Source organism: Staurois parvus, unplaced genomic scaffold, assembly GCF_062004578.1.
Source record: "Staurois parvus isolate SC_StPar_1 unplaced genomic scaffold, SC_StPar_1.0 ptg000437l, whole genome shotgun sequence".
Classification (NCBI taxonomy): Eukaryota; Metazoa; Chordata; class Amphibia; order Anura; family Ranidae; genus Staurois; species Staurois parvus.
The window spans coordinates 4861902-4885725 of NW_028318233.1; the positions used below are offsets into that span (position 1 = coordinate 4861902).

Sequence of the window (23824 nt, forward strand, 5' to 3'; positions counted from 1 at the left end):
TGTCAGATTGCGAGAGCATCTCCTGTGCACAGCCCTCTTCAGATCACCCTACAGATTTTCAATCGGATTCAGGTCTGGGTTCTGGCTGGGCCATTCCAAAACGTTAATCTTCTTCTGGTGAAGCTATTCTTTTGTTGATTTGGATGTATGCTTTGGGTCGTTGTCATGCTGAAAGATGAAGTTCCTCTTCATGTTCAGCTTTCTAGCAGAAGCCTGAAGGTTTTGTGCCAATATTGACTGGTATTTGGAACTGTTCATAATTCCCTCTACCTTGACTAAGGCCCCAGTTCCAGCTGAAGAAAAACAGTCCCAAAGCCTGATGCTGCCACCATGCTTCACTGTGGGTATAGTGTTCTTTTGGTGATGTGCAGTGTTGTTTTTGCGCCAAAAATATCTTTTGGAATTATGACCAAAAAGTTCAACCTTGGTTTCATCAGACCATAACACATTTTCACACATGCTTTTGGAAGACTTCAGATGTATTTTTGCAAAATTTAGCTTGGCTTGGATGCTTTTCTTCGTAAGAAATGGCTTCCGTCTTGCCACTCTACCCCATAGCCCAGACACATGAAGAATATGGGAGATTGCGGTCACATGTACCACACAACCAGTACTATCCAGAAATTTACTGTAGCTCCTTTAATGTTGCTGTAGGCCTCTTGGCAGCCTCCCAGACCAGTTACCTTCTCATCAATTTTGGAGGAACGTCCAGTTCTTGGCAATGTCACTGTTGCGCCATATTTTCTCCATCTGATGACCGTCTTCACTCACTGTGTTCCATGGTATATTTAAATCCTTAGAAATTCTTTTTTACCCTTCTCCTGACTGATACCTTTTAACAATGAGATCCCTCTGATGCTTTGGAAGCTCTCTGAGGACCATGGCTTTTGCTGTAGGATGCAACTAAGAAAATGTCAGGCGAGACCTACTAGAACAGCTGAAATTTATCTGGGGTTAATCATAGGCACTTTAAATGATGGAAGGTGTGTCTCCCTAAAAGATTTCAGTTTGTTGTTCAATTGAGTTGTACAGTTTATCGGTCACATTGAAAGGTAGAAAAAGTTCTGAAATTATTTATCTTTGGCTCATTTTTTTTACATCACAGAAACCTGACAGTTTAAACAGGGGTGTGTGGACTTTTTATATCCACTATGTTGTACCTGTTGATCTGTAACCCTCTCCTATATAGCAGTTCAAAGTGCAGAATGTTCAGATGATCTCTCGTCTGTGAAAAGCAAGGGGTGGGGAGCTGAAGTTACACTCTGCAGAGCTCAGCGAGGAGAACTCTGGGCCCTGAATGGAGGGAAGAGACACTCCCTCCCTTCACACAGGAACAGAATTAAGGGTGTCAATCCGCTGGAGGTCCCTCAGATGTTACTTTTTTTCTCTTGGTGTCAGTAAAACCTGTCAAATGGATTCGTGTTGATAGCAGAGGAATTAGGCAGCAAATAGAAATAAGACTTAGTGCTCTGGATTGATAAACGTACTCATCGTGGAGGGATATGCTTTGTTCATATTTCATGTCTGAGGTTTACAACCACTTTAATTCTGTAAGTTGTGAGGTGGGGCTTCCGTGGATCCATTTTTGCAGCACATGCCACAGATGCTCGATTGAAATGAGATTTTTAGAATTTGGAGGCCAAGTCAACACCTCAAACTCGTGTTTCTCAAACCATTCTTTAACCATTATGCAGCATGGTAGGGCACATTACCCTGCTGAAGAGGCTACTGCCATCAGGAAATACTAGTTTAATGAAGTGGTGTCAGCAAAAACGTTTAGGTAGGTGGCACATGTCAAGGTAACATCTACATGAATGGCAGGACCCAAAGTTTCCCAGCACAAAGTTGCCCAAAGCATCACACTGCCTCCGCTGGCTGGGCATCTTCGCATAGTGAATCCTGATGTCATCTCTTCTCCAGGTAAGCGATGCACATGCACCTATCCATACACGATGTAAAAAACCAGGCCATCTTCGTCCATTGCTCCATGGCTCAGTTCTGATGCTCACATGACCATTGTAGGCGCTTTTGGCTGTGGGTATGGGCCAGCATGGGCACCCCAACCAGTCTACAGCCAATAAACATGCTGTGAAGCATTTTTTTCTGTTTTCAGCACATTAACTTTAGGGACAGCATTTTTACTTGCTGACCAATACGGTATATATCCCAATGACTTTCAAATGCCATTGTAACGAGATGGTCAAGCTTACTCACTAAACCTGTCAGTGGCCATAAAGTTATGGCTACTCTGTGTATGCCTCACAACTGTGAGGATTTATTTCACATCATGGCACACAAGAAAAGAATAAAGATATCCTAACTTAGTGTTTATCAATGAAGTTGCCATTAGGCACTCCATGTTATAGTGCAGGCTACGAAACCATCAACCTGACTATCGAGAGCACAAATGTATGGCCTCAACCACACTCTTGCTGAGGCCCATATACTGTGAATGGGCTGGTGTTTTTTTAGCATCTCTAGACTATGTGCTAAGTGTAGAAAGCCCATTCAAGTGGCCAAGTAGCTCTGAAAGCAGAAAGCATGCATATTTGGGTAATCCCACACGTTTTAATGCAGCCACTGTGTCCTAATATATCTGTATGGGCAGCCTGTCTGTAGTCCCTAGGGTGTAGAGGGGCTGAAAAAGACAAAAAAAAAAAGAAAGAAGAGAGCCTGTTCATGGTATATGTACCTCAGTGCCCATGGGAATGAGGCCTATATCCGTAGTGGCTTCACTGGTCACTGACATCACCTGCTGAACGCTAATTCTGGGCCAGAGATTTAAAAGTCCTGAAGCCAGAGACATCCAAAAAACTAGCATTTTCAAAAGGGGTCCAGAAAAAAGTCAGCCTATGCATTATAGAGGGTTTTAAGAAGTTATTTGCACATGTAGTAGTTATTTGCACATGGAACTGCTACCACAGTGCATAAATAATCCCAACATTTACCCCTCATAAAAGGTTGTGTTATCTACAATTATAATGAATTTCATTCAATACTAAAATCTTGGTTGCACTTAAAAAAAAGGGAAAAAAAAAAAAAAAACACCAAATGGAAAGACATGGCCTTGGATGGGTCTCTTCACCAAACTAAAACTATAAAATATACGATTCCTTAACATGGTAACATTATAAAGAATTATGCTAACAAAACAATGGCAACAAAACAGACAGCATATGTTTAACAATTATGCAAGATGGAAAATGTATATTTCTGCATTAGCAAGCTACAACAAAATTCCTATTTTTAGTTAAAAGCAATATTGCCCCTGATGATTGCACAGCCTTCCTTTGTTCTCATTCCTAATAGTTTAGGCAAATCTGTGCAAAAAAAAACAAATCTGAACCAACTGTGAAATTCAGGAACAAATCTATCCACAGACATTTTAAAGTAGACCTCAGGAGAAGCCTGAAAACCCCCAAATATGGCATGAAGAAAAAATCCTGGTGGAAGAAGGCTACAGGTGGGCCCCATCTCACATTCCACAGTGCAATGCTCTTATCCCTGGTCATCCTAGCCACAGACCAGAATATTACTATACTGGAGGTATAGGTGCATTCCTATTTCCTACTTTGCAAACAAGAGAACGTACACTCATAGGGCACCCCTATGAGGTGACATCTTATGTGCTCACAGTTACACTTTATGGCTGGAACATCTGTGTGCATAGCATTTTGGTTACTAGGCTTGAACATGCTTGCTACATGAAACAAAAATTATATACTATAGTACATGACAAAAGGGTACCAAAATTAAAGCCCCTGTTCCAGTCAGCGCCGTTTTATCCAAGTTCATTCTGCAGAATGCTGCCTTAACAATAGAGAAAAAAAAATTACCAAGGCAGCTCTACCTGTTACTAGACCCTGCCTTCTGATGACACCATCGTGGTAATTGAGTGAATGGAGGCAGGAGTGGACAGATATTCACTTGATCATGTCAGACTCTCGACTGACTTCAATGAACCTAGGAGGCCAGAGTGCACCTAGGCACTGTAATGTGTGAATTGCTCTGCTGCTTCTAATCAGAAATTGTACTGCTAAAAGGAACCTTATTATTTTTTTTATTTTACCAACTGCTTTACTACATTACAATCTGCTAATTGATCAAACTTCATTTGATGCTATATTGTTCAATTTAAAGAATTTCTAAATGACAAGGGAGCACTCTTTGCATCCCAAGGTTTAACCTCCGCAAACGGAGAAAAGGCTTCTGCACAGTAAAAGCTGTGAAAATGGAGACTAGGCTACCTCATGAGCCAGTTTTAGCTTGCTCAGATTGTTTTAAAAGTAAGCTGGCTGTGTCCCTCAATGCATAGTATAGAACTATGCTAATAATGTTTATAAGTAATCACACTACCAGTTGTTGATATAGGGAATATGTGTTTACCTTAGAGCTTGGTCCAATTTACTCTAAAAGGGAAAAAATACCTTCCTTAGTCACTTTTTTTCTTTCCTCTGGATTTGCTGTGGGTTTACAGTTCTAGATATGCAGGTTTTTATTTAAGTACATTTTCTATTGGTTGTGTTGGTGTGCTTTTTTCATCAAGACTATGTGTTCCTATGTGAGATCCCCACCTGGCAGCCATACTTTAGAGGGTTTTAACTGTAGGTCTGCTTTAAAACTACTGGGCTCTGTAGTGTGACACTTATAAAGTGGAACTTTACCCATTATTATTATTATACAGTATTTATAAAGCGCCAATAGTTCACTCAGCGCTGTACATTACAAAGGGGGACAGAACATGTGACAGAACAATACCAATACAATGCAAAACATGAGGGGATTGAGGGCCCTGCTCTTTCGAGCTTACAATCTAGAAATAACAACCCGATTTAAAAAAAATGTCCTTTAGCAAGAATTATACATTTCATATTAATAAATTTGCTACCAAAATGAGTGTGTGCTGTAAATTGCCTCCAGTATTGTTCCTGTTTCTTCTTGCTGAAGGCCGCCATTTTGTTGAAGCCCAGAACCCCTGAGTAGCAGTAAATCATTAGGCTGTCAGCAGATCTGCCTCTAAAAATTTGGCACAGTGCTAAAAAAAAGAAAGCAACTAAGCATGTGCAGAGCAGGATGAAACAGTGTATTACTGAATTTTAAACAGTACAAGCACTTATTTTTAATGTTTTACATAGCTATACCTGAAAAATGGGCCAGAATGAAGTGATCTAGCAGGACTTAATTTTATGACTAAAGTTCCACTTTAAATATGCTCAATCTGTGAAATAGCATGTGAACTCAGGACTCAGTTGATCTGTAAAACTCAAACCCAAAGTGTAGAGTGCAGACGAAGTAGCCTAAATGAAGGAGCCAAGCAAACCTATAAAGTTATAATAGTTTAGGAATGAATGACTCTTTCAAATGGTCCGTTGTAAATTATTCAGTTTGACATGTCAATATACAGGCATACGTAAATCATTAACTATCTTTGCTGTGATGAAGGATTATTAAAAGAGGATCACCTATTACTTTGATAGAATAAAGCCAAGTTCCTTCCTTTGAAGACCTTTATAGGGGGGCAATGCTGTTATTTCTAATATGTTTCTGTTCTTCAATGTCAGCCCACAAAATCCTGAAATAGTTAGGGCTATCCAGCTGCATTTGTAAGAAATAACTAAAAGCTTTTGAAGTTGTATGCTAGTCACAGAGTAGAAGGTACATGAATGAAAGCTTTGTTGGCATAATAATGGTATTTATCAAACTATGTAAGCTTTTATAAATGTTCTGGCTAAAATAATAAAATTACTACGCTCAATATACGGAAGGTCTATAAAAACATTAAAAATACTCACAGAATACTACAACACTTTCATAATCAGGAACATCTACACATCCCCAGCACTACCTTGTCAGAGCTTCCTGAAACAATGGGGAAGATGAGACTGTGTCCTACTGCCTTGCACAGGGCTCTGTTTAGTGTCTAAGCAACTAATTGCCATGCCCAAGCAATGACAGGTGAGCAGCCAGGGAGGGAGAAGATGTGCTAAAGCAAACTGAGAAAATCATTATTTTCATGGGATTTAGGTGTGTGATTAAGACAGCCTAATGCATATATGCAGCAACACAGCGGATGAGCATTAAAAGCACATGTGCAGCAAATATGCTTGTTGCTCAGTTGTCAACTATGACAATCAAGAGTCAATAGGACAGGCTCTAGATGACCTCACTGAGAAGCCACTCAAAGTGCTACATGATCAGGAGTCCTTCCTATCAGCAGCGGTCATCACAGCCCACTTAAAGGCCTTGCTCCTGGAGCTGTAAAAGGGTTCAAATAGCCACGGCCTAAAATAAATGTAAAAATTTTACACACTGCAATTGCTTACACACATTTAAAACAGAAGGTCACTTTTGGGAATATGTTACATGCTCCCAATGCTGCACCTGCAGCCTGCACCCCCCCCACCCCCACCTGCAAAACAAAATGTGCAGTTATTATTTCTGTGCAAATGGCGAACTTAACCTTTAATCCAGCCAGGAGGTGGAGCTACCCACAGAGAGAGTACATGTACCTTTGTTTCCCTCTATTTACTCAATGTAAAAACAGATGTATGACATCTAAGGCTCCATGTACACGGGACATTTGAAAAACACTTCTGAACAATGGAAACTGACTGCTGGAAAAACGTTGGTTAAAAAAATGTCTGTTTAACCGTGTTTGCATACCGCGTTTACATTTAGAAGCGTTTTTTAAAGATAACATCAGGAGACCTTCCAAAATGCCCAGAATGCACTGAAAAACAGTAAAAAATTAACTATTTCAGACATTTTGAGAGAGAGAAAGCAGAAGCAGAGAGAGCAGTATGTGTTGAGATTACCTGTCTTTTCTGGTCGTATTCACTATGGATCCCATCATGAGCATAATGCAGCATGTTTTACCATTTTTTCCTTCACGGAACTGACTGCGCTGGTGTGCAAGGTCCATTTGAATACATGGAAAACGCTTTGCATGTATTTCTGATGATGAAAAAAGGCTCTGGACAGCATTTGGATATGGAAAAGTTAAAAACCGCTTCTAAAAACGTGGTTAGCCGCAATTACAAGCAAAAAACGCTGATAAAATCTACTCCTGAACTCAAGTTTGGTGCATAAAAAAAAAAAAGAAAAAAAAAGGGGACTGTGAACTCAACTGCCTGTAAACGACAGTGTACATGGACACATAGGAAAACATTAGGGAGAATTCAAAAAACACAAGAGCTCCTGAACTGAGTTTTTCAGCTGCAGTATACATGAGTCCTAAAGGTCCAGATTCAATTTACACACAAAGATGAATGAGCTCTGGGATCCTTTGCCAAATAGTAACGTTTATTGTTTTGTGTGTATACACATGCTTTGTTTACAAATAAAGATAAAATATCAGTTTAACCACTTGCCCTCCAGAGGATTTACCCCGTTCCTGACCAGGTCATTTACTGTGATATGGCGTTGCGTTATTTTAACTGACAATTACGCGGTTATACAAAGCTGAACCCAAAAGAAATGTACCGTATTTTTCACTCCATTAGACGCACCTGACCATAAGACGCACCTAGGTTTTAGAGGCAGAAAACAGGAAAAAAAATATTCTGAACCAATGGACTGCAGACATAGTACAGGAGATGACCACAGACTGCGGACATAGTACAGGAGATGACCACAGACTGCGGACATAGTACAGGAGATGACCACAGACTGCGGACATAGTACAGGAGATGACCACAGACTGCGGACATAGTACAGGAGATGACCACAGACTGCGGACATAGTACAGGAGATGACCACAGACTGCGGACATAGTACAGGAGATGACCACAGACTGCGGACATAGTACAGGAGATGACCACAGACTGTGGACATAGTACAGGGATGACCAGAGACTGCGGACAGTACAGGAGATGACTGCTGACCTTTTGGGGAGGGGGGGAGCGGGTACCTGAATTTGACAGGTACCCACTCTTACTTCCGTGGAGTTGTTCTTTAGTTAGTGTCCGCTCTGCAGTGGGACCTTACCTGTTCCTCTATCCAGCCGCACGCTGTCTTCCCGGCTTCTGTAGTGTGGGCGCTCGGCTTGAAAGCCGGGTGCCCAGTGCGCATGAGCGAGAAGCGCTGCGCTTTGTGATTGGTCCGGCGGCTTCTGGGACCGGTCATGTGTCCCAGGTGCCGCCTTACCATTCACAAACAGCACCGCTTCTTGCGCATGCGTACTTGGCGCCGCTGGATAGAGGAATAGGTAAGATCCCGCTGCAGAGCTGAGCGGCCGGCCCGGTATTCTGACACGGCGGCGGTGGAAATACCAGACTGGCCGCTCCATAAGACGCACTGACATTTTCCCTTTTTTTTGGGGAAAAAAGTGCGTCTTATGGAGCGAAAAATACGGTATGTCCTTTTTTGTTCCCACAAAACTTTCTTTCAGTGGTAATTGGTCACCATCGCAGTTTCTATTTTTTGCGCTATAAACAAAGATCAACAATTTTGGGGAAAAAAAAAAAAAAAAAAAAAAAACTTGAAACAATATTTTTGACTTTTTGCTATAAAACATATCCAGCAAAAAATTTAAAAAAAAAATCAAATTTACTCATAAATTTAGGCCAAAATGTACTCTGCTACATGTCTTTGCTAAAAAAAAAAAATCTCAATACGTGAAAATGAATTGGTTTACGTGAAAGTTATAGCGTCGACAAATGGCCGTATATATACACAGAATTGTTTTTTTTTTTTTTTTCTCATACTAGTAATGGCAGCGATCAGTCGTCTCTAGTGGCTAACATACTTCCCTTTGTAAAAAATAACTATAGAAAAAGTACAGGTTATACTTTAATATACAGATTGCAGGCATTTATGATTTTAAGCAATTTGAGTAGACTTGGAATGGTTGAAGTGTTAAGCATGAGCAATTCATTGATATTTTTTTATTTTTCTTTGAGGAACATATTATGAAGTAAAATTAATGCATTTTGCGGCAGAAAATAAGCAAAATGAAAAATTTGTCTACGTTTACTAACCTGCTGAATGATTTTACTGTCTTTCTGAACATTCTCTCTAGGAGGAACTTTACCAAACAACTTCCAGCCGGGAGCACTTAGTCCAGGTGATTTTAGATCTTTAGGTCTTTTAGAGAAGAAGTTTCTGTTGAGAGAGAAAAGAAGCATTTATTTAAAAATGCATATCTTAAAGTATAACTAAAGGCAACACTTTTATTTTTGGATAGAGTAGAGATGGGTTAGAACACCAATCAGATTTTTATTGCTACCTGTGGGAAGAGAAAGGGGAAGATTCTCCCTCTATTTGTGTCCTATTTACGATTATCATTGAAAGTGAAATTAAAAGAAAATCCCAAATTTTAAGTTGCTCCCAGAAAAGTAATAAAAAGGGGAAAATCTTCCAATGGGGATACTAGTTAGGTATTCCCCTAATTTTCAGGCATTTCCTTTCACTACCTGTTTGGCTATGGGGCAGGAAGTGAAGGGAAATCTCCCCAATGGGACATAGGTGGCAAAAAGTAAACTGGCAGGGGTTATAACCCTCCCTTACTCTATCCAAAATGGAAAAAAAAAAGTTTTGCCTATAGTTCTACTTTATTGGTGTGTCCTCTTTATGGTACATGTCCCTTTTGTACTCCCTTGCTGTTCAGTGTGCCCCCTTTTGTTGGGGGTTGGTGGGAGCAGGTTTCTCTTCTTACAAGACAGCCCAGATTGCAGGCTCAAGGCACAGAGTCAATCTGAGTGGCTCTGTGTCTTGTGAGAACTATAATGGTCGATGACCGTGATCACAAATGTAAACAGTAGCTCGGGTTTGTGCACATGCCTCAGATCCGCTGTCTTTAGTCTGTGATCTGAGCTTTCCAGCAGTTCAATCACCGACATTTACCAGGCACACTGGATGCCCTTTCCTTATTTCTGCACTGCTGTCTATAAACAGCACTCCAGAAGAACACATCCACCATTCTGCCATTTTAAACTGCACAGTGGTAGTAAAGAGGTTAAGACACTAGTGTTTTTTTATGTGAGAACAACATGTTATTTCAGCAACAAGTTTTTCAATTATGCATCCATGCATATTCACTAAACTCAACTAGCATGTTTCCTTTGCTGGTCATTGGAAATGCTTGAGCTGTATTCAAACAATTCTTCATTTCAAATAAGACAGAAGTGTTCAGTAAAAAGATAAGAATAATGATCATACTGCTTCCATAATCTATTATAAAAAGTAGAAAAGTAAATCAAAAATAACTAAACCATCTTCTGGGGCTTTGCAAGCATTTTTCTCTACAATTCTTGTGATCTACCACAGTTATTTCCTTTTCTCTTCTTCCCCTGTAAATTCTGAGTGAAACCATGTGTCAAAACATTACTATCCCGTGAATTATGCAGGCCTGGATGGGAACCCAGAGCATTCAACAAACAATTTCTTCATTGTTTCTTGACCTTGCTTTTTATCAGTGGAGAGATTTTGAGGCAACATCTTATACAGTATCTCACAGAAGTGAGTACACCCCTCATTTTTGTAAATATTTTATTATAACTTTTCATGTGACAACACTGAAGAAATGACACTTTGCTACAATGTAAAGTAGTGAGTGTACAGCTTACATAACAGTTTAAATTTGCTGTTCCCTCAAAATAACTCAACACAGACATTAATGTCTAATCCGCTGGCAACAAAAGTGAGTACACCCTAAAGTGAAAATGTCCAAATTGGGCCCAGTTAGCAATTTTCCCTCCCCTATGTCATGCGACTCAGTGTTACAAGGTCTCAGGTGTGAATGGGGAGCAGGTGTGTTAAATTTGGTGCTCTCTCCCACTCTTACTGGTCACTGGAAGTTCAACATGGCACCTCACGGCAAAGAACTCTGAGAATTTGAAAAAAAAAAAAAAGAATTGCTGCTCCACATAAAGATGGCCTAGGCTATAAGAACATTGCCAAGACCCTGAAACTGAGCTGCAGCATGGTGGCCAAGACCATACAGTGGTTTAACAGGACAGGCTCCACTCAGAATAGGCCTCGCCATGGTCGACCAAAGATGTTGAGTGCACGTGCTCAGAGTCATATCCAAAGGTTGTCTTTGGGAAATAGATGTATGAGTGCTGCCAGCATTACAAAGAAGACAGAGTGATTAAAATAAAGATTCTACTGATATTCATTAGAGAAGAATAGGGCCTAGACCTGGACCTAGATGATCCTCCCTATCAGACAGCAGAAGACAAATCATTTGCGTATGTTAAAACACAACACTAGGTTTCCGCAGCTGCTGTTTTTCCTAGGTCCATTTTATCCAGCCACCATATTGGGGAGGTGCAAGCCATCACTAGGCAGCCCCTTCTGTTTTTAGCACTGACACCCTAATAAAAGCAATCAGTGTTGCCCAGTAATTAGAATTATATTCCACCCAAGTCAGGTTAAGTTGGTAAAGTAAAATGGTGCCTAGTCAGATGTGTGGAAGTGCTGTACTATATTTCCAATTGCCTTGTCACAATATACTGGGCTTCAAGGATTAGTTCACCTTTCATAACATGTTACACCCAATATTCAGGGTGTAACATATAATGAATAGAGTGGCCCCCGCTCTTTGAATACCGGACAATTCTTCTGTCAGTTATGGCTGCAATCTTTCTTGGTCTACCTGACCTTGGCTTGGTAATAAGAGATCCCCGAACTTTCCACTTCTTAATAGGTGATTTAACAGTACTGATTGGCATATTCAAGGCTTTAGACATCTTTATATGTCCTTTTCCATCTTTATAAAGTTCCATTACCTTGTTACGCAGGACTTTTGACAGCTCTTTCTGATCCCCATGGCTCAGTATCTAGCCTAGTCAGTACTTCCACATAAGAGCTAACAAACTCATTAACTATTTATACGCTGACACTGATTGCAATTTAAAAAGCCACAAGTGTGGGACATTAACCTCTAATTGGCATTTTAACCAGTGTGTGTCACCTTGTGTCTGTACCAAGGCCAAACATTCCAGGGTATGGAAACTTTTGATCATGGCCATTTGGGCGATTTCTGTTATCATTATGATTTAAAAAAGGAGCCAAACAACTATTTGATAACAAATGGCTTCATATGATCATTATTCAATAAAAGCATTTTTTGGCATGATCAGTCATATTTTCAATATCAATGCCAACATTTCAAAATTTCTGCCAGGGTATGTAAACTTTTGAGCACAACTGTAGAACTAAAAGGCAAAACTTTTTGTTTATACATTTTGGATAGAGTGGAAAGGGATTAGAATGCCTGTCAGGTTTTTATTGCTTGAACCAGCAGGTTGTTCCGGCTCTCAGCGAGAGGCTGAGAGCCGGAGACAGCTGCTCCTGCCCCTTCCACAGCCTGCGCTCCAGTGAGCACTGGAGGAGCAGACCAAAGAGTCAGTGGCTGACAGTCATGGGCTGTCTGCTCATTGAAGACCGAGAACTGAATGATCAGCAGTCTTTGACCACTCAGTTCTCAGTCTTAGAAGCAGATGGGCAGAGATGTTGCATTATCCGAGGTATGATTTTGTTTTTTATCCATACTTCTCTATTAATAAGTCAGAGGATTGAGGACAATTCCATATATACCAGTATGGATCAAAATGGTAAATATAGGAGGCCTGAAACGGCACACATGACATGACCAGATGGCTAAATAATAGCATAATGCTTGACACTATTATTTAAACAGATTACACTGTAACTATATAAAATACATGTACTGCTTAAAATAAATAAAACAAATACATATTAACAAAAAGGAGAGATTAAAGAGGAAGTTGATTCGGCAACACAAAAAGTAGCTCAAAAGTCAGAAACTGCAAGAACCAAGGGCTAAGTCATCCTTGCCAAGATTAGGAATGAGGAAGTGAGAGCAAGTACTGTACCTGCTAAAAAAAAAAAAAAAATCCAAAATGTGTTCCAATTATGTAACGTCTTAAAAGAAAGTAAAGATCTGCTTAAAAATAAAAACTAAACTGAAGAACAATGTATTTAAGACAAGCAGTGTTTTAGGATTTTGTATTTGAGGAGGTCTCTCCCAAGCTCCTTCCTTAAATATCTGTGACATTTTAGAATTTAGAAGAGTTTTTCCCTTTAACATTACATTGAAATGCAAAAAGAACAAAAGACATACATATGGATTGCAGCAACAATTTTCACAGGTTTGCAAATTTGAAGTGCTTGAGTGTTTGATTTTCACTCAGTAATCACAAATTGTCAGCAATTCCACCAATTTCTTAATAGCTCTGAATTAATGGAGGAGTTTTTTGTTTTTTATTATTTTTAATTTAATGCATTGATTTTTTTTGCTAATATATACACTTTTTCCCTCATGAGGGGCCTAAATCAGGTCAAGGGTTATCAGCAAGCTACATATAAATACATTTTTACTGATCTGTTACTGCAGGGTAAGGCAGAACAGTGATAATAGTTCCATAATTTACGAATATAGTCACAAAAGTGCGGAAATGCAGTTGGACATCAAGTCAGGGGCCAACTGATTACTCTCTGACAGCTGGCAGTTTTAGTGTGCCTGAAACCGCAGGAGTCTGCTGTACACTGATTACAGGCTACTTGTTGTGCTTCAATAATATCAACTGTTTGAAAGAAAAAGTCTGATGCACCTTTAAAAAAAAAAAAAAAAATTACAAATAATAAAAAATAAAATGTAAAATAAATAGAACTGGCCTCAAACTATCCAAATCCATCAAGAATGACAATGACTCCCGCTGCTGTCACTGTTCTCATGCACCACACTGGATCATGATCAGGCTTAAGTATAAGGGGCTGGGGGGATCCTGTGCTCAGGAGGTTTTTTTTTTTCTACCATAGCCTCCCTGGCGGTATTCCTGAGTGTAGCTCGGGGTAAAGTTTCAGTACCACAAGCAGTAACCTCAAGCTACACTCGGGCTTACCATGCGGCGCTGCTCCGCGATCCCTCGGTCACTTACCTTGTCCTGCGCTCCCGCGATGTCCCTCCTGCAGTGTCCCCGACAATGTAATCTGGTGGATGCCGGCATCTGTCATCTGGGTTCTGTCCTCTGCGAGAGTCGGGACGTACGGGGGACGGAACGGCGGGAAATTTGAAAATGACAAAAAGTGACATTGACAAAAATCACATAGTAAAACATTACTGTACCAAACCATTTCACATACATTTTGTCCCTAGTGCTTTGTCCTGTGCCCAGCCTTCATTTTTACTGTTCTTTCTGCCTGGAAACTGAGAAATGTCCATGGCGTCCAAAAAGCGTCCCTTTAGGTCAAAAGCGGTTTTAGACCAGCTAGAGAACAGCGATAGTAAATTAGAACTACTTGCAGAATTGAGTGATAATGATTCATGGGGAAATTCGTCAGACACTGAAAACGATTTTGCGACTTTGCTCAGTGATGTGCGAACTTCGCGCTATATTTCAAAATTTCAGTGTTTTTGGTTTAATTATATTATTGAATTAAATTTATTATTTTTATATTATTTTTTATGATTAAATTATAAATTATGATTTCGTGTTTCAAGTTTCATCCTACCCGGGATGTTTACTAGACTCTTGTTCGGACAGATTTCAGTGAGTTATTCCTAAGAATTACAGGCCTACAATATAAAACGCCAAATTTCCATGCAAAATAATGGTACTGCTTTCAGCACCAAAAATCTGAAATAATCATACCGCCAGGGAGGTTAATGCAGAGAATGCATTAAAGCAGGGCTTGAAAAAGCCGCTCGCCAAATGTGAGGGGAAATCCTTGTGTGGCGAGCACAGATCGAGCGACTCCAACTGCGCTCCAAGACTCATTGTGAAGCCGAGTTCTGGTTTCAACTTCCGGTTTCAAACTTCTTCTTCGGCACCGCCATTACACTGGCAGCGCCACTGAGGGGACAGGAGCAGGAGAGGTCTGCTCTCCTCCGCTGAGAGGAGACAAATAATGATCCATTAGGAGAATAGGAAATTAACGGGGGCAATCGTAATATTAATCCTATATAAAAAGATACAACTGAATGTCCCTTGAAAAAAAAAAGAAGCAGCAAATTAGAGTCAGTCCCTTCAAAGGGGCATTCAGTAAAATGAATAAAATCTGAATTAGAAAGATAAAAACAAATACATATTAATGCAGCTCTGCATTGATTAACTCATCATTCAATGTATTTTTCTTTTTACATGCAAGCACAGTATGTACCTATGTTTAACCTGGTATCAGCCCCTGTACAGCAGAGTCCAGACTGGGAGAGGGAGAAGCAGCACAAGAAGCCAATCACGTGTGCTGCAGTGCTGATATATCCTGTATAGCTCTCCCTGTGTAATCATTGGGCTCTGTATATCAGGAGAACGCGGCTCTCCCTGTGTAATCATTAAATCATCATCAATGAAAAATACAAAATGTTTACTACAGGTTTAAAGCTGTAAAAGTTTATATTTTCATTGCACCCTATTGCTATTAAGCTATTGCTGTTATGTTTAAATTGACATAATAAAGCTATGTTATAATTGCAGTTTTTTATATTCTGGACTCCTTATTCTAAAATTCTATTCTGTAATTTCATAAGCTTTAAGGGGGCGTAGTTGGGGGACGGGACGGGGTGGGGTTGGAGGCGGACCTGGGCAAGGTTGGGTCGTAACTGGTGGAGAGTAAGGTTTGTGCCTGGCTAGTAGGTCTAGACTCGAAATTTTAAGCCCTGCAGTAAAGGGTTATTAAACCCGCAACAGAAAAATCAGTCTGTATATGTAGTAAAACATGGTTATACTCACTGTGGAACCTAAGGGGTTAATCCTCTGCATGGTTTAAAAATGCTGTTTGTTCACCTTGTTCCATCTCCCCATAGGACGGGATGCTCGGTACGTTTTGCTTCATTGTCCCATACCGGGCCTCTTGGCTCACCAGCAGAAGTTGGCTTCCTATTTGTTTTGGTGGGCCACTAGAACAATTGTACAGGCATGGAAGCGCCCGTTTGTCCTTCTTCAGGGGGTGCAGGATCGTATGACCACTATGATGCTTCATGAACAGATGTCAAGTATCCGTAACGACTCCAAGGAAATTTTTTTAAAATATAGGGGCCGTGGTTGCAATATGCCCTTCCTACGCTCCCCCCGGCTGGTCTGGGGTTGTGATGTTGCTCGGTATTGGCGTTCCCGGACCCCTGCTCATGGTATTGTCATCTTTTTCTTTTGGTACCCCCCTTCCTTTTCTATTTGTTTGTTTTTGGTCTGGCGGTGGATAGCTGCCTTTGGTTTGAGCTACTGTTGGTATTATACCAATGTTTTTGTCATTTATGTGCCATTGATAGCCCCTGCGTGGGCGCACCTTTTGCTCTGTTGGTGTTAGAGCACTGTTTTCTTTATTTTTTTATGTGCAATGGATGGCCCCTGCGTGGGCGTGTCTTGTTGCTCCTGTTTTTTTTTTTTTAAATGTTTATAAATTAATAAAAATCATTGAAATACAAAAATGCTGTTTGATCCTGACTTCTCTGACCCTCCACTTCTTCCAGTGTCTCCCTCTTATCTCCTGATAAGACATTGTGTGGAGACACTCTGTACATACTTAGTTTAGTGTGTATTGCTAAAATCCTGCTGCAAAGGTTGGTGAACAATTGTTTAATAAGAAAAAAAAAAAAAATATGATGGGAGCCTGTGCAGGTCTTGCCTGTGATCACCCCCCCAGAGTCAATACTTTGCCCATTCTTCTTTGCAAAATAGCTTAAGCTCTGTCAGATTGAATGGAGAGCGTATGTTTGAACAGTGCTCCATAAGAAGTTCAAAGCTTGGGATATTTATTTTTTTTTTATAACCTAACCCTGCTTTAAACTTCTCCACAATTTTATCCCTGACTTGTCTGTTGTGTTCCTTGGACTTCATTGATGCTGTTTGTTCACTAGTGTTCTCTATAAACCTCTCAGGGCTTCACAGAACAGCTGTATTTATACTGAGATTAAATTATACACAGGTGGAATCTATTTACTAATTAGGTGACTTCTGAAGGCAATTGGTTCCACTAGATTTTAGTTAGGGGTATCAGAGTAAAGGGGGCTGAATACAAATGCACGCCACACTTTTCAGATATTTGAAAAAAAAAAAATTGAAAATTAATTTACCATTTTCCTTCCACTTTACAATTATGTGCCACTTTGTGCTGGTCTATCACATAAAAACCCAATAAAATACATTAACATTTTTGGTTGTAACATGACAAAATGTGTAAAATTTCAAGGGGTATGAATACTTTTTCAAGACACTGTATATATTTAAATGTGTGTCAACTGTAATGAGTCACAGGTTAAGTGCTTTAGTAGAATTATGAATAGTACTCAAAACCACATACTCAATATCATTCATAAAACGAATAACCACACTTGCAAAGACAGGATTATCTACCCCAAGATGAACAAAAGGATCACAGAAACCACGCCATTTTAGCGCATGTCAGTATGAATTGGCCCTAACCATTTATAAAGTGTGACCTGGACTGTGGCTTCAGTTTGTTAGGGTATTTAAATCTGCCAGGTCATAATATTCCCCCCCCCCCCCCCCCGACTGACAATGATGTTGCTCATTCATCCACAGTGGGGCACTCTAATACAGGAGGAGTGAAAACAAAAGAAAACAAACAATCATTACACTGCATGTAATGATTTGTAAGCTGCAACATACATTTTTGGGGTTTGGATTTGTTTTGGGTTTAATGCTTATAGCATCCTTCAGATCAGAGCAATATTCAGAGGCAGCTGCTGCAAACATGTTAAAGTGGATCTTGACATAAAAGTGAAAGTACTGTTAATTAATCTAGCCCCCCACATATTTAAAACTTTTTAACTGGGTACCTTTTTCTGACAGGAACCTGCTCACACATCCACAATGCTCACCCTACGGAATTTTGGACCGCCTGCAACCTCATGTCCCAAGAGGCTGTAGGACCAATTTGACAATGCAGTGCAACTTGGCACATGCACAGTGGAGAGCTAGCTGTGAAACAGCAAAAAGTCACTATCAGCTCCCACAGCACTGGGCATCCGAAGGCTGACAAAGAACCAGCCCAGGTGAAAATAGTATAGACTCCTGGGCTGGTGAGTGGCTGTTTCTTAAAAGTAAGCATTTGTTGCTGATTTTTTTTATTCATTAATGTGCTCTCTCCATATGGCATTGTTCAGAGCAAAGTTAATATTCAGAGAGTGGGAAAAGGGTTAAGGGATATTACTGTATAAGTCAAGCTTTGTTTCTACTGCAGTGGACATTACATTGGCGCTATTATCTGATAAATCAGTTATGAGAAGAAAAAAAAAAAAAAGAAGGACATTACAGAAAGTAAGACCCAAGCTAAATAAACACATGGACAATGTAATGGGATTCCTTGTATTTTTTGGGATGCCAAATATATCAGCTTAATCTCTGAATGAGGAGGAGGAATGTCTATTACATTGTTGTAACCTCAATCCCTTTCCTGCCAGAAACAATATGTAGAATTGTACAAACACACCCTTACAAATTAGACCATATTTACTAGTCATAAGAAAGACTCTTAAAGAAGAAAGTCACTTTGTAAATATGATTCCCATTTATTCCAAAATGGAAACAAACTGGATGCTGTAAATTTTATGGGTAAAGTATGTTGCTGGGCAAAGCTGTTTGCATGGGACACGTAAAATGCGCCTGTAAACCACACAGAGTCTGATCATAACTTGAGGATCTCTGACTCATGAGGCTTTCACGAGGTCCTGTTCAATGGCTCTGTTGAGTACTAAAAACAGCTTTATTTCTGTAAATGTTGACTGTAGCTCCAACCAAGTTAGAAGCCCAATTTAAAGGCTTTACAATAGGAGGGATATACAGCCACAATGAGCCCCCACCGCCTATCAAAGCTAGCTGTTCTTATATTATTATACTTCTTTTACTACAGAGCTGTCGGCTGTTAGTAGACCTACAAGGCACCAGCAGCTCTATCACACAGCCCCAGACAGAGCAGCTTGCTCATTCATAAAGGTAAAAGATCATTTAGCACTGTGGGGCTTTGAAATCTATCAGTGGCTGGTTGTAATAATGCACAGCCACAGATAGATCTCACAGCACTAGGTGATCTTTTAGTATGAATAATCAGTGCTGTTGGGGCCATGGCTGGTGCAGTGTTTGAAACAGGCCAGCAGCACAGCCCATTCATTTATAATAGAAAATGATCACTTAGCACTGCGGGGCTGTTTACAAACAGCCCCAGATGCACTGTTACCAAAAGTATTGGGGCACCTGCCTTTACACGCACATTAACTCTAATAGCATCCTAGTCTTAGTCTGTAGGGTTCAATATGGAGTTGGCCCACCTTTTTCAGCTATAACAGCTTCGTCTCTACTGGGAAGGCTGTCCGCAAGGTTTAGGAATGTGTCTATGGGAATTTTTGACTAGTCTTCCAGAAGCACATTTGTGAGGTCAGGCACGGATGTCAGACGAGAAGGCTTGGCGTCTCCACTCCAAATTCATCCCAAAGGTGTTTTATCGGATTGAGGTCAGGATTCTGCAGGCCAGTCAAGTTCCTCAACCCCATACTCGCTCATCCATGTCTTTATGGACCCTGCTTTGTGCACTGGTGTGCAGTTATGTTGGATCAGGAAGGGGCCATCCCCAAACTGTATCCACAAAGTTGGGAGCATGAAATTGTCCAAAATGTCTTGGTATGCTGACCTCTTAAGAGTTCCATTCACTGGAACAAAGGGGTCAAGCCCAATCCCTGAAAAAACAACCCCACACTATAATCCCCCCTCCACCAAACTTTACACTTGGCACAAAGCAGTCATGGAAGTACTGTTCTCATGGCAATCGCCAAACCCAGACATGTCCATTGGATTGCAGTGGTGGCATGCTTCACACCACTGCATCGGACGCTTTGCATTGCACTTGGTGATGTAAGCTTAGATGCAGCTGCTGGGCCATGGAAACCCATTCCATTAAGCTCTCTACGCACTGTTGTGCTAATCTGAAGGACACACGAAGTTTGGAGGTCTTTAGCTATTGACTCTGCACACTGTGCGCTTCAGGATGTGCTGACCCCGCTCTGTCGTTTTATGTGGCCTACCACTTCATGGCTGAGTTGCTGCCATTTCCTGTTGCTTCCACTTTGTTATAACACCACTTACAATTGACTGTGGAATATTTAATAGCAAGGAAATTTCACGGATGGCCTTATTGCACAGGTGGTAACCTATCACAATACCATGTTTGAATTCACTGAGCTCCTGAGAGCGACCCATTATTTCACAAAATGTTTATAGAAGCAGTCTGCATGCCTACGTGCTTAATTTAATACACCTGTGGCCATGGAGGTGATTTGATCACCTGAATCCAATGATTTGGAGGGGTGTCCCAATACTTTTGGAAATATAGTGTAGATTACACAGCTCCACTGACTGACCTGTTAAGCATTGCAGCGCTGATCAAAGATGCAGCTCACAATTCCATGTCCCTTCAATTAGTGTGGTTGGAAAGCAGTAGGCGGAGCAGGAATAATCCAAACAGGACAAAAGTGCTATGAGAAATTGCCCCCCCTAGAGAATTTAATAAAAGTTTAGAAAATTGGGTGAGATTTCTTTAGAGGCCTTTTCATACTTCCGTTTTCCTGTAGTAAAAACACATGAAGAATTTTATTACATTTTAAGTAGAAATCCCACTCATTTCAGCAATGGCATCCTTCATGTTTTTCTCACAGGTTTCCTTTAAATACTTTATGATTCAAACAGTTAAGTCCAAGTAAATAATGAAAGAACTGGTGCACCCACTACTGGGATCACAGCATGTTATACATATTCATTGCACTACTCAAAAGTCAGAAAATTGGTCATCTTTAATATGTGTACAAGGCTGCCCTGTAAACATAGATCGACCTTCAATTTTTACAACAGCGAATATAAAAATTTGAAAAGGTCAAATAAATTTCTAACAGTGTATGTTTTTCATTCAGGAAAGTTAATTCATGCCAAATATGATAGTTATTATATTATTATTATACAGTATTTATATAGCGCTAAAAAGGTTTGCTCAGCGCTGTACATTATAGTGGGAGACAGTACATGGGACAATACAGTATCAATACAATACACGAGGGGTTCAAGGGCTCCTTCAAAATTTAGACAAATGTTCTTTTAAAATGTACGAACGTGTGGATAGCTTAAGTTTCATCAAACAGTGAGTTCATATCAGCATATCTAGGGTGACAAACACCAGACTCCAGCCCAAATAGCTACTTCATGTTGCTGATGCATTCCACATCAGGGACAGGATTTCAAATGACGCAGATGCTACCAGGAAAAAAAGCAAATATAAATGTTTATTTGCCATTGCAGTAATTTTACAGGTCTGTATAAAAGAATTACTATATGACATATATAGGTGAAAAATATATATATGTGCACATATAATCCACCTTACTGAATATAAACTGCGCTCAAAATAATAAACATATTAAGTGAAAAAATTAGAACCATATATAGCTGCTACTTTCTCTTGTAAACAAAAAATTGTAACCAAAATAATATTTTGAAATAATATATACATGCAGCACTCTGTAAATCATATAAAAAAGAAAAAAACTCAAACAAAAGTCCATCAATAAAGTCCTTTTTGAAATCGCCGTGTGGGTTGAATTTTCCAAAATAAATCACCACGTGACTGTAAATAAATAAATATCCAAACTGTGCTGTGCTCCCCCTTTAGGTGAGCACTCACCAACTTTATTTGCCTCCCACTCTCATGGTTGGCAAAATTCGCTTTGTTATAAACATATATTTCTCCAGACCAGGATATTCACTCATATGCATCGACGTTTCTCAGAATGGTTCCAACATTCCAAATCAGTAGCCTTTGTAATTGACTCTCCACAGTAACTTCCCCAGAATGGCTCCAGCACTCCAGACCTACAATCTCTGGTAATGATTCTCCATATTACATAAAAGAAAGGAAATAGAGACGCGATATGGTGCAGTATCCTTTAAAACCTTTTAATCTCTGCTTAAAGAAACTCACTTACAAGAACAAAATGCAAGATAAGCCCAAAGATATATCTCTACTTAAGTGAAGGTAATGTCAGAGAGGGAAGACCGCACAACGCTCGCACAACTGCCGTCCTCGCTCTCAGACAACCAGCGTCACTTCCGGTTCCAAAGATAGTCACTTCTGGTTTTTGCTCAACCAATCCCTGACGTGTTTCTTCACTTCCGGACTTATTCAGATGAATTTTCTTTTTTTATATGGATTTACAGAGCGCTGCATGTATATTATTTCAAAATATTATTTTGGTTACAATAAAAGAATTACTGACCTGTCACAACATATAGCAAACATTTTTTTTTTCAAAAAAGCTTTACATTTAGTCAGTCATTAAAAAGCTGCAGGCAAATTAATTTGACTAAGATCAAGAAAGCATTTCCCAGTAATCAGCCTTAAGCTAGTCATACACTAGTAGTTTTTTGTACTAACATTTGTAGGAATATTCTCATCAGTATATTTTATCACTTGATCAAGTTTTTTCGAAAGGGTTTAAAAAATAATTTGTCTTTAGTTATACTATAAAACGAAAATCTTTGAATGCCATTCTACTAGCGCATGGCCAGCATTACACAATATCTTCGCAGCTAGTCACAAGAAGAAATGCTGCGGCAATGAGGTCATCTTTATCTGCCATTTGTAAAGACAGCCAGGAACTATAGAGGCAAAAGGATATACATGATTGCAGCATCTATGAACCAGAATCCCAGTCCAAGAAGATGATGCTGACCAGGTATAATGCTTGAATAAAGATGGTTCTATCCTTAACGTAGACGTCCAGTCAAATCCGAAGTTTAAAGCAATGTAAAACCCAAAAGCAAACATTATACTGCAGCTTACCACTTCTTTCATCTGATTATATAGCCAGTAAGTCTGTTGCATTTCAGAAGCTCATGCTCTCCAGCAGAAAGTTACAAGGATGCGACAGACCATTTAACACAGGCAAGGGTTAATAAAAGGATCAACTTTCTTTTATTCATGAAAAACCTTTATCCAAAATGAAAGAAAAAAAAAACCGGTTTGTTAAAACTAATTAAAAAGTGTGAGCTGGAGTTTGGCTTCAATTTATTATTAGATTTAAATTTGCTAGTACATTTAACACTATCCTCCCACCACACTGACAAAGCTGCTGTATGGTGTACCTCCTGTGCTCATTCCTCTAGAGCAGTGGTTCTCAACCTTTCTAATGCCGCGACCCCTTAATACAGTTCCTCATGTTGTGGTGACCCCCAACCATAAAATTATTTTCGTTGCTACTTCATAACTGTAATTTTGCAGTGGGAGGACTAGCGCCCCATCACTGATGTCAGTGGGATGAATAGTGTCCCATCGTTGGTATCAGTGGGAGGAATAGTGCCCCATCATTGGTGTCAGTGGGAGGAATAGTGTCCCATCATTGGTGTCAGTGGGAGGAATAGTGCCCCATCATTGGTGTCAGTGGGAGGAATAGTGCCCCATCATTGGTGTCAGTGGGAGGAATAGTGCTCCATCATTGGCGTCAGTGGGAGGAATAGTGCCCAATCATTGGCGTCAGTGGGAGGAATAGTGCCCAATCATTGGCGTCAGTGGGAGGAATAGTGCCTCATCATTGGCGTCAGTGGGAGGAATAGTGCCCCATCATTGGCGTCAGTGGGAGGAATAGTGTCCCATCATTGCTGTCAGTGGGAGGAATAGTGTCCCATCATTGGTGTCAGTGGGAGGAATAGTGTCCCATCCTTGGTGTCAGTGGGAGGAATAGTGTCCCATCATTGGCGTCAGTGGGAGGAATAGTGTCCCATCATTGGTGTCAGTGGGAGGAATAGTGTCCCATCATTCGTGTCAGTGGGAGGAATAGTGTCCCATCATTGGTGTCAGTGGAAGG

General features: G+C 40.1%; 1 protein-coding gene across 2 annotated transcripts in view; it reads right to left on the reverse strand.

The window, feature by feature from the left end:
* Positions 1 to 23824, reverse strand: part of TBC1D12 (TBC1 domain family member 12) — a 168690-nt gene that overhangs the window by 107403 nt on the left and 37463 nt on the right. For both annotated transcript variants that reach the window (XM_089687782.1, XM_089687783.1), the window contains exon 2: positions 8979 to 9102. In XM_089687782.1, the coding sequence (XP_089543908.1) occupies positions 8979 to 9102 (124 nt within the window). The remainder of the gene's footprint in view (positions 1 to 8978; positions 9103 to 23824) is intronic.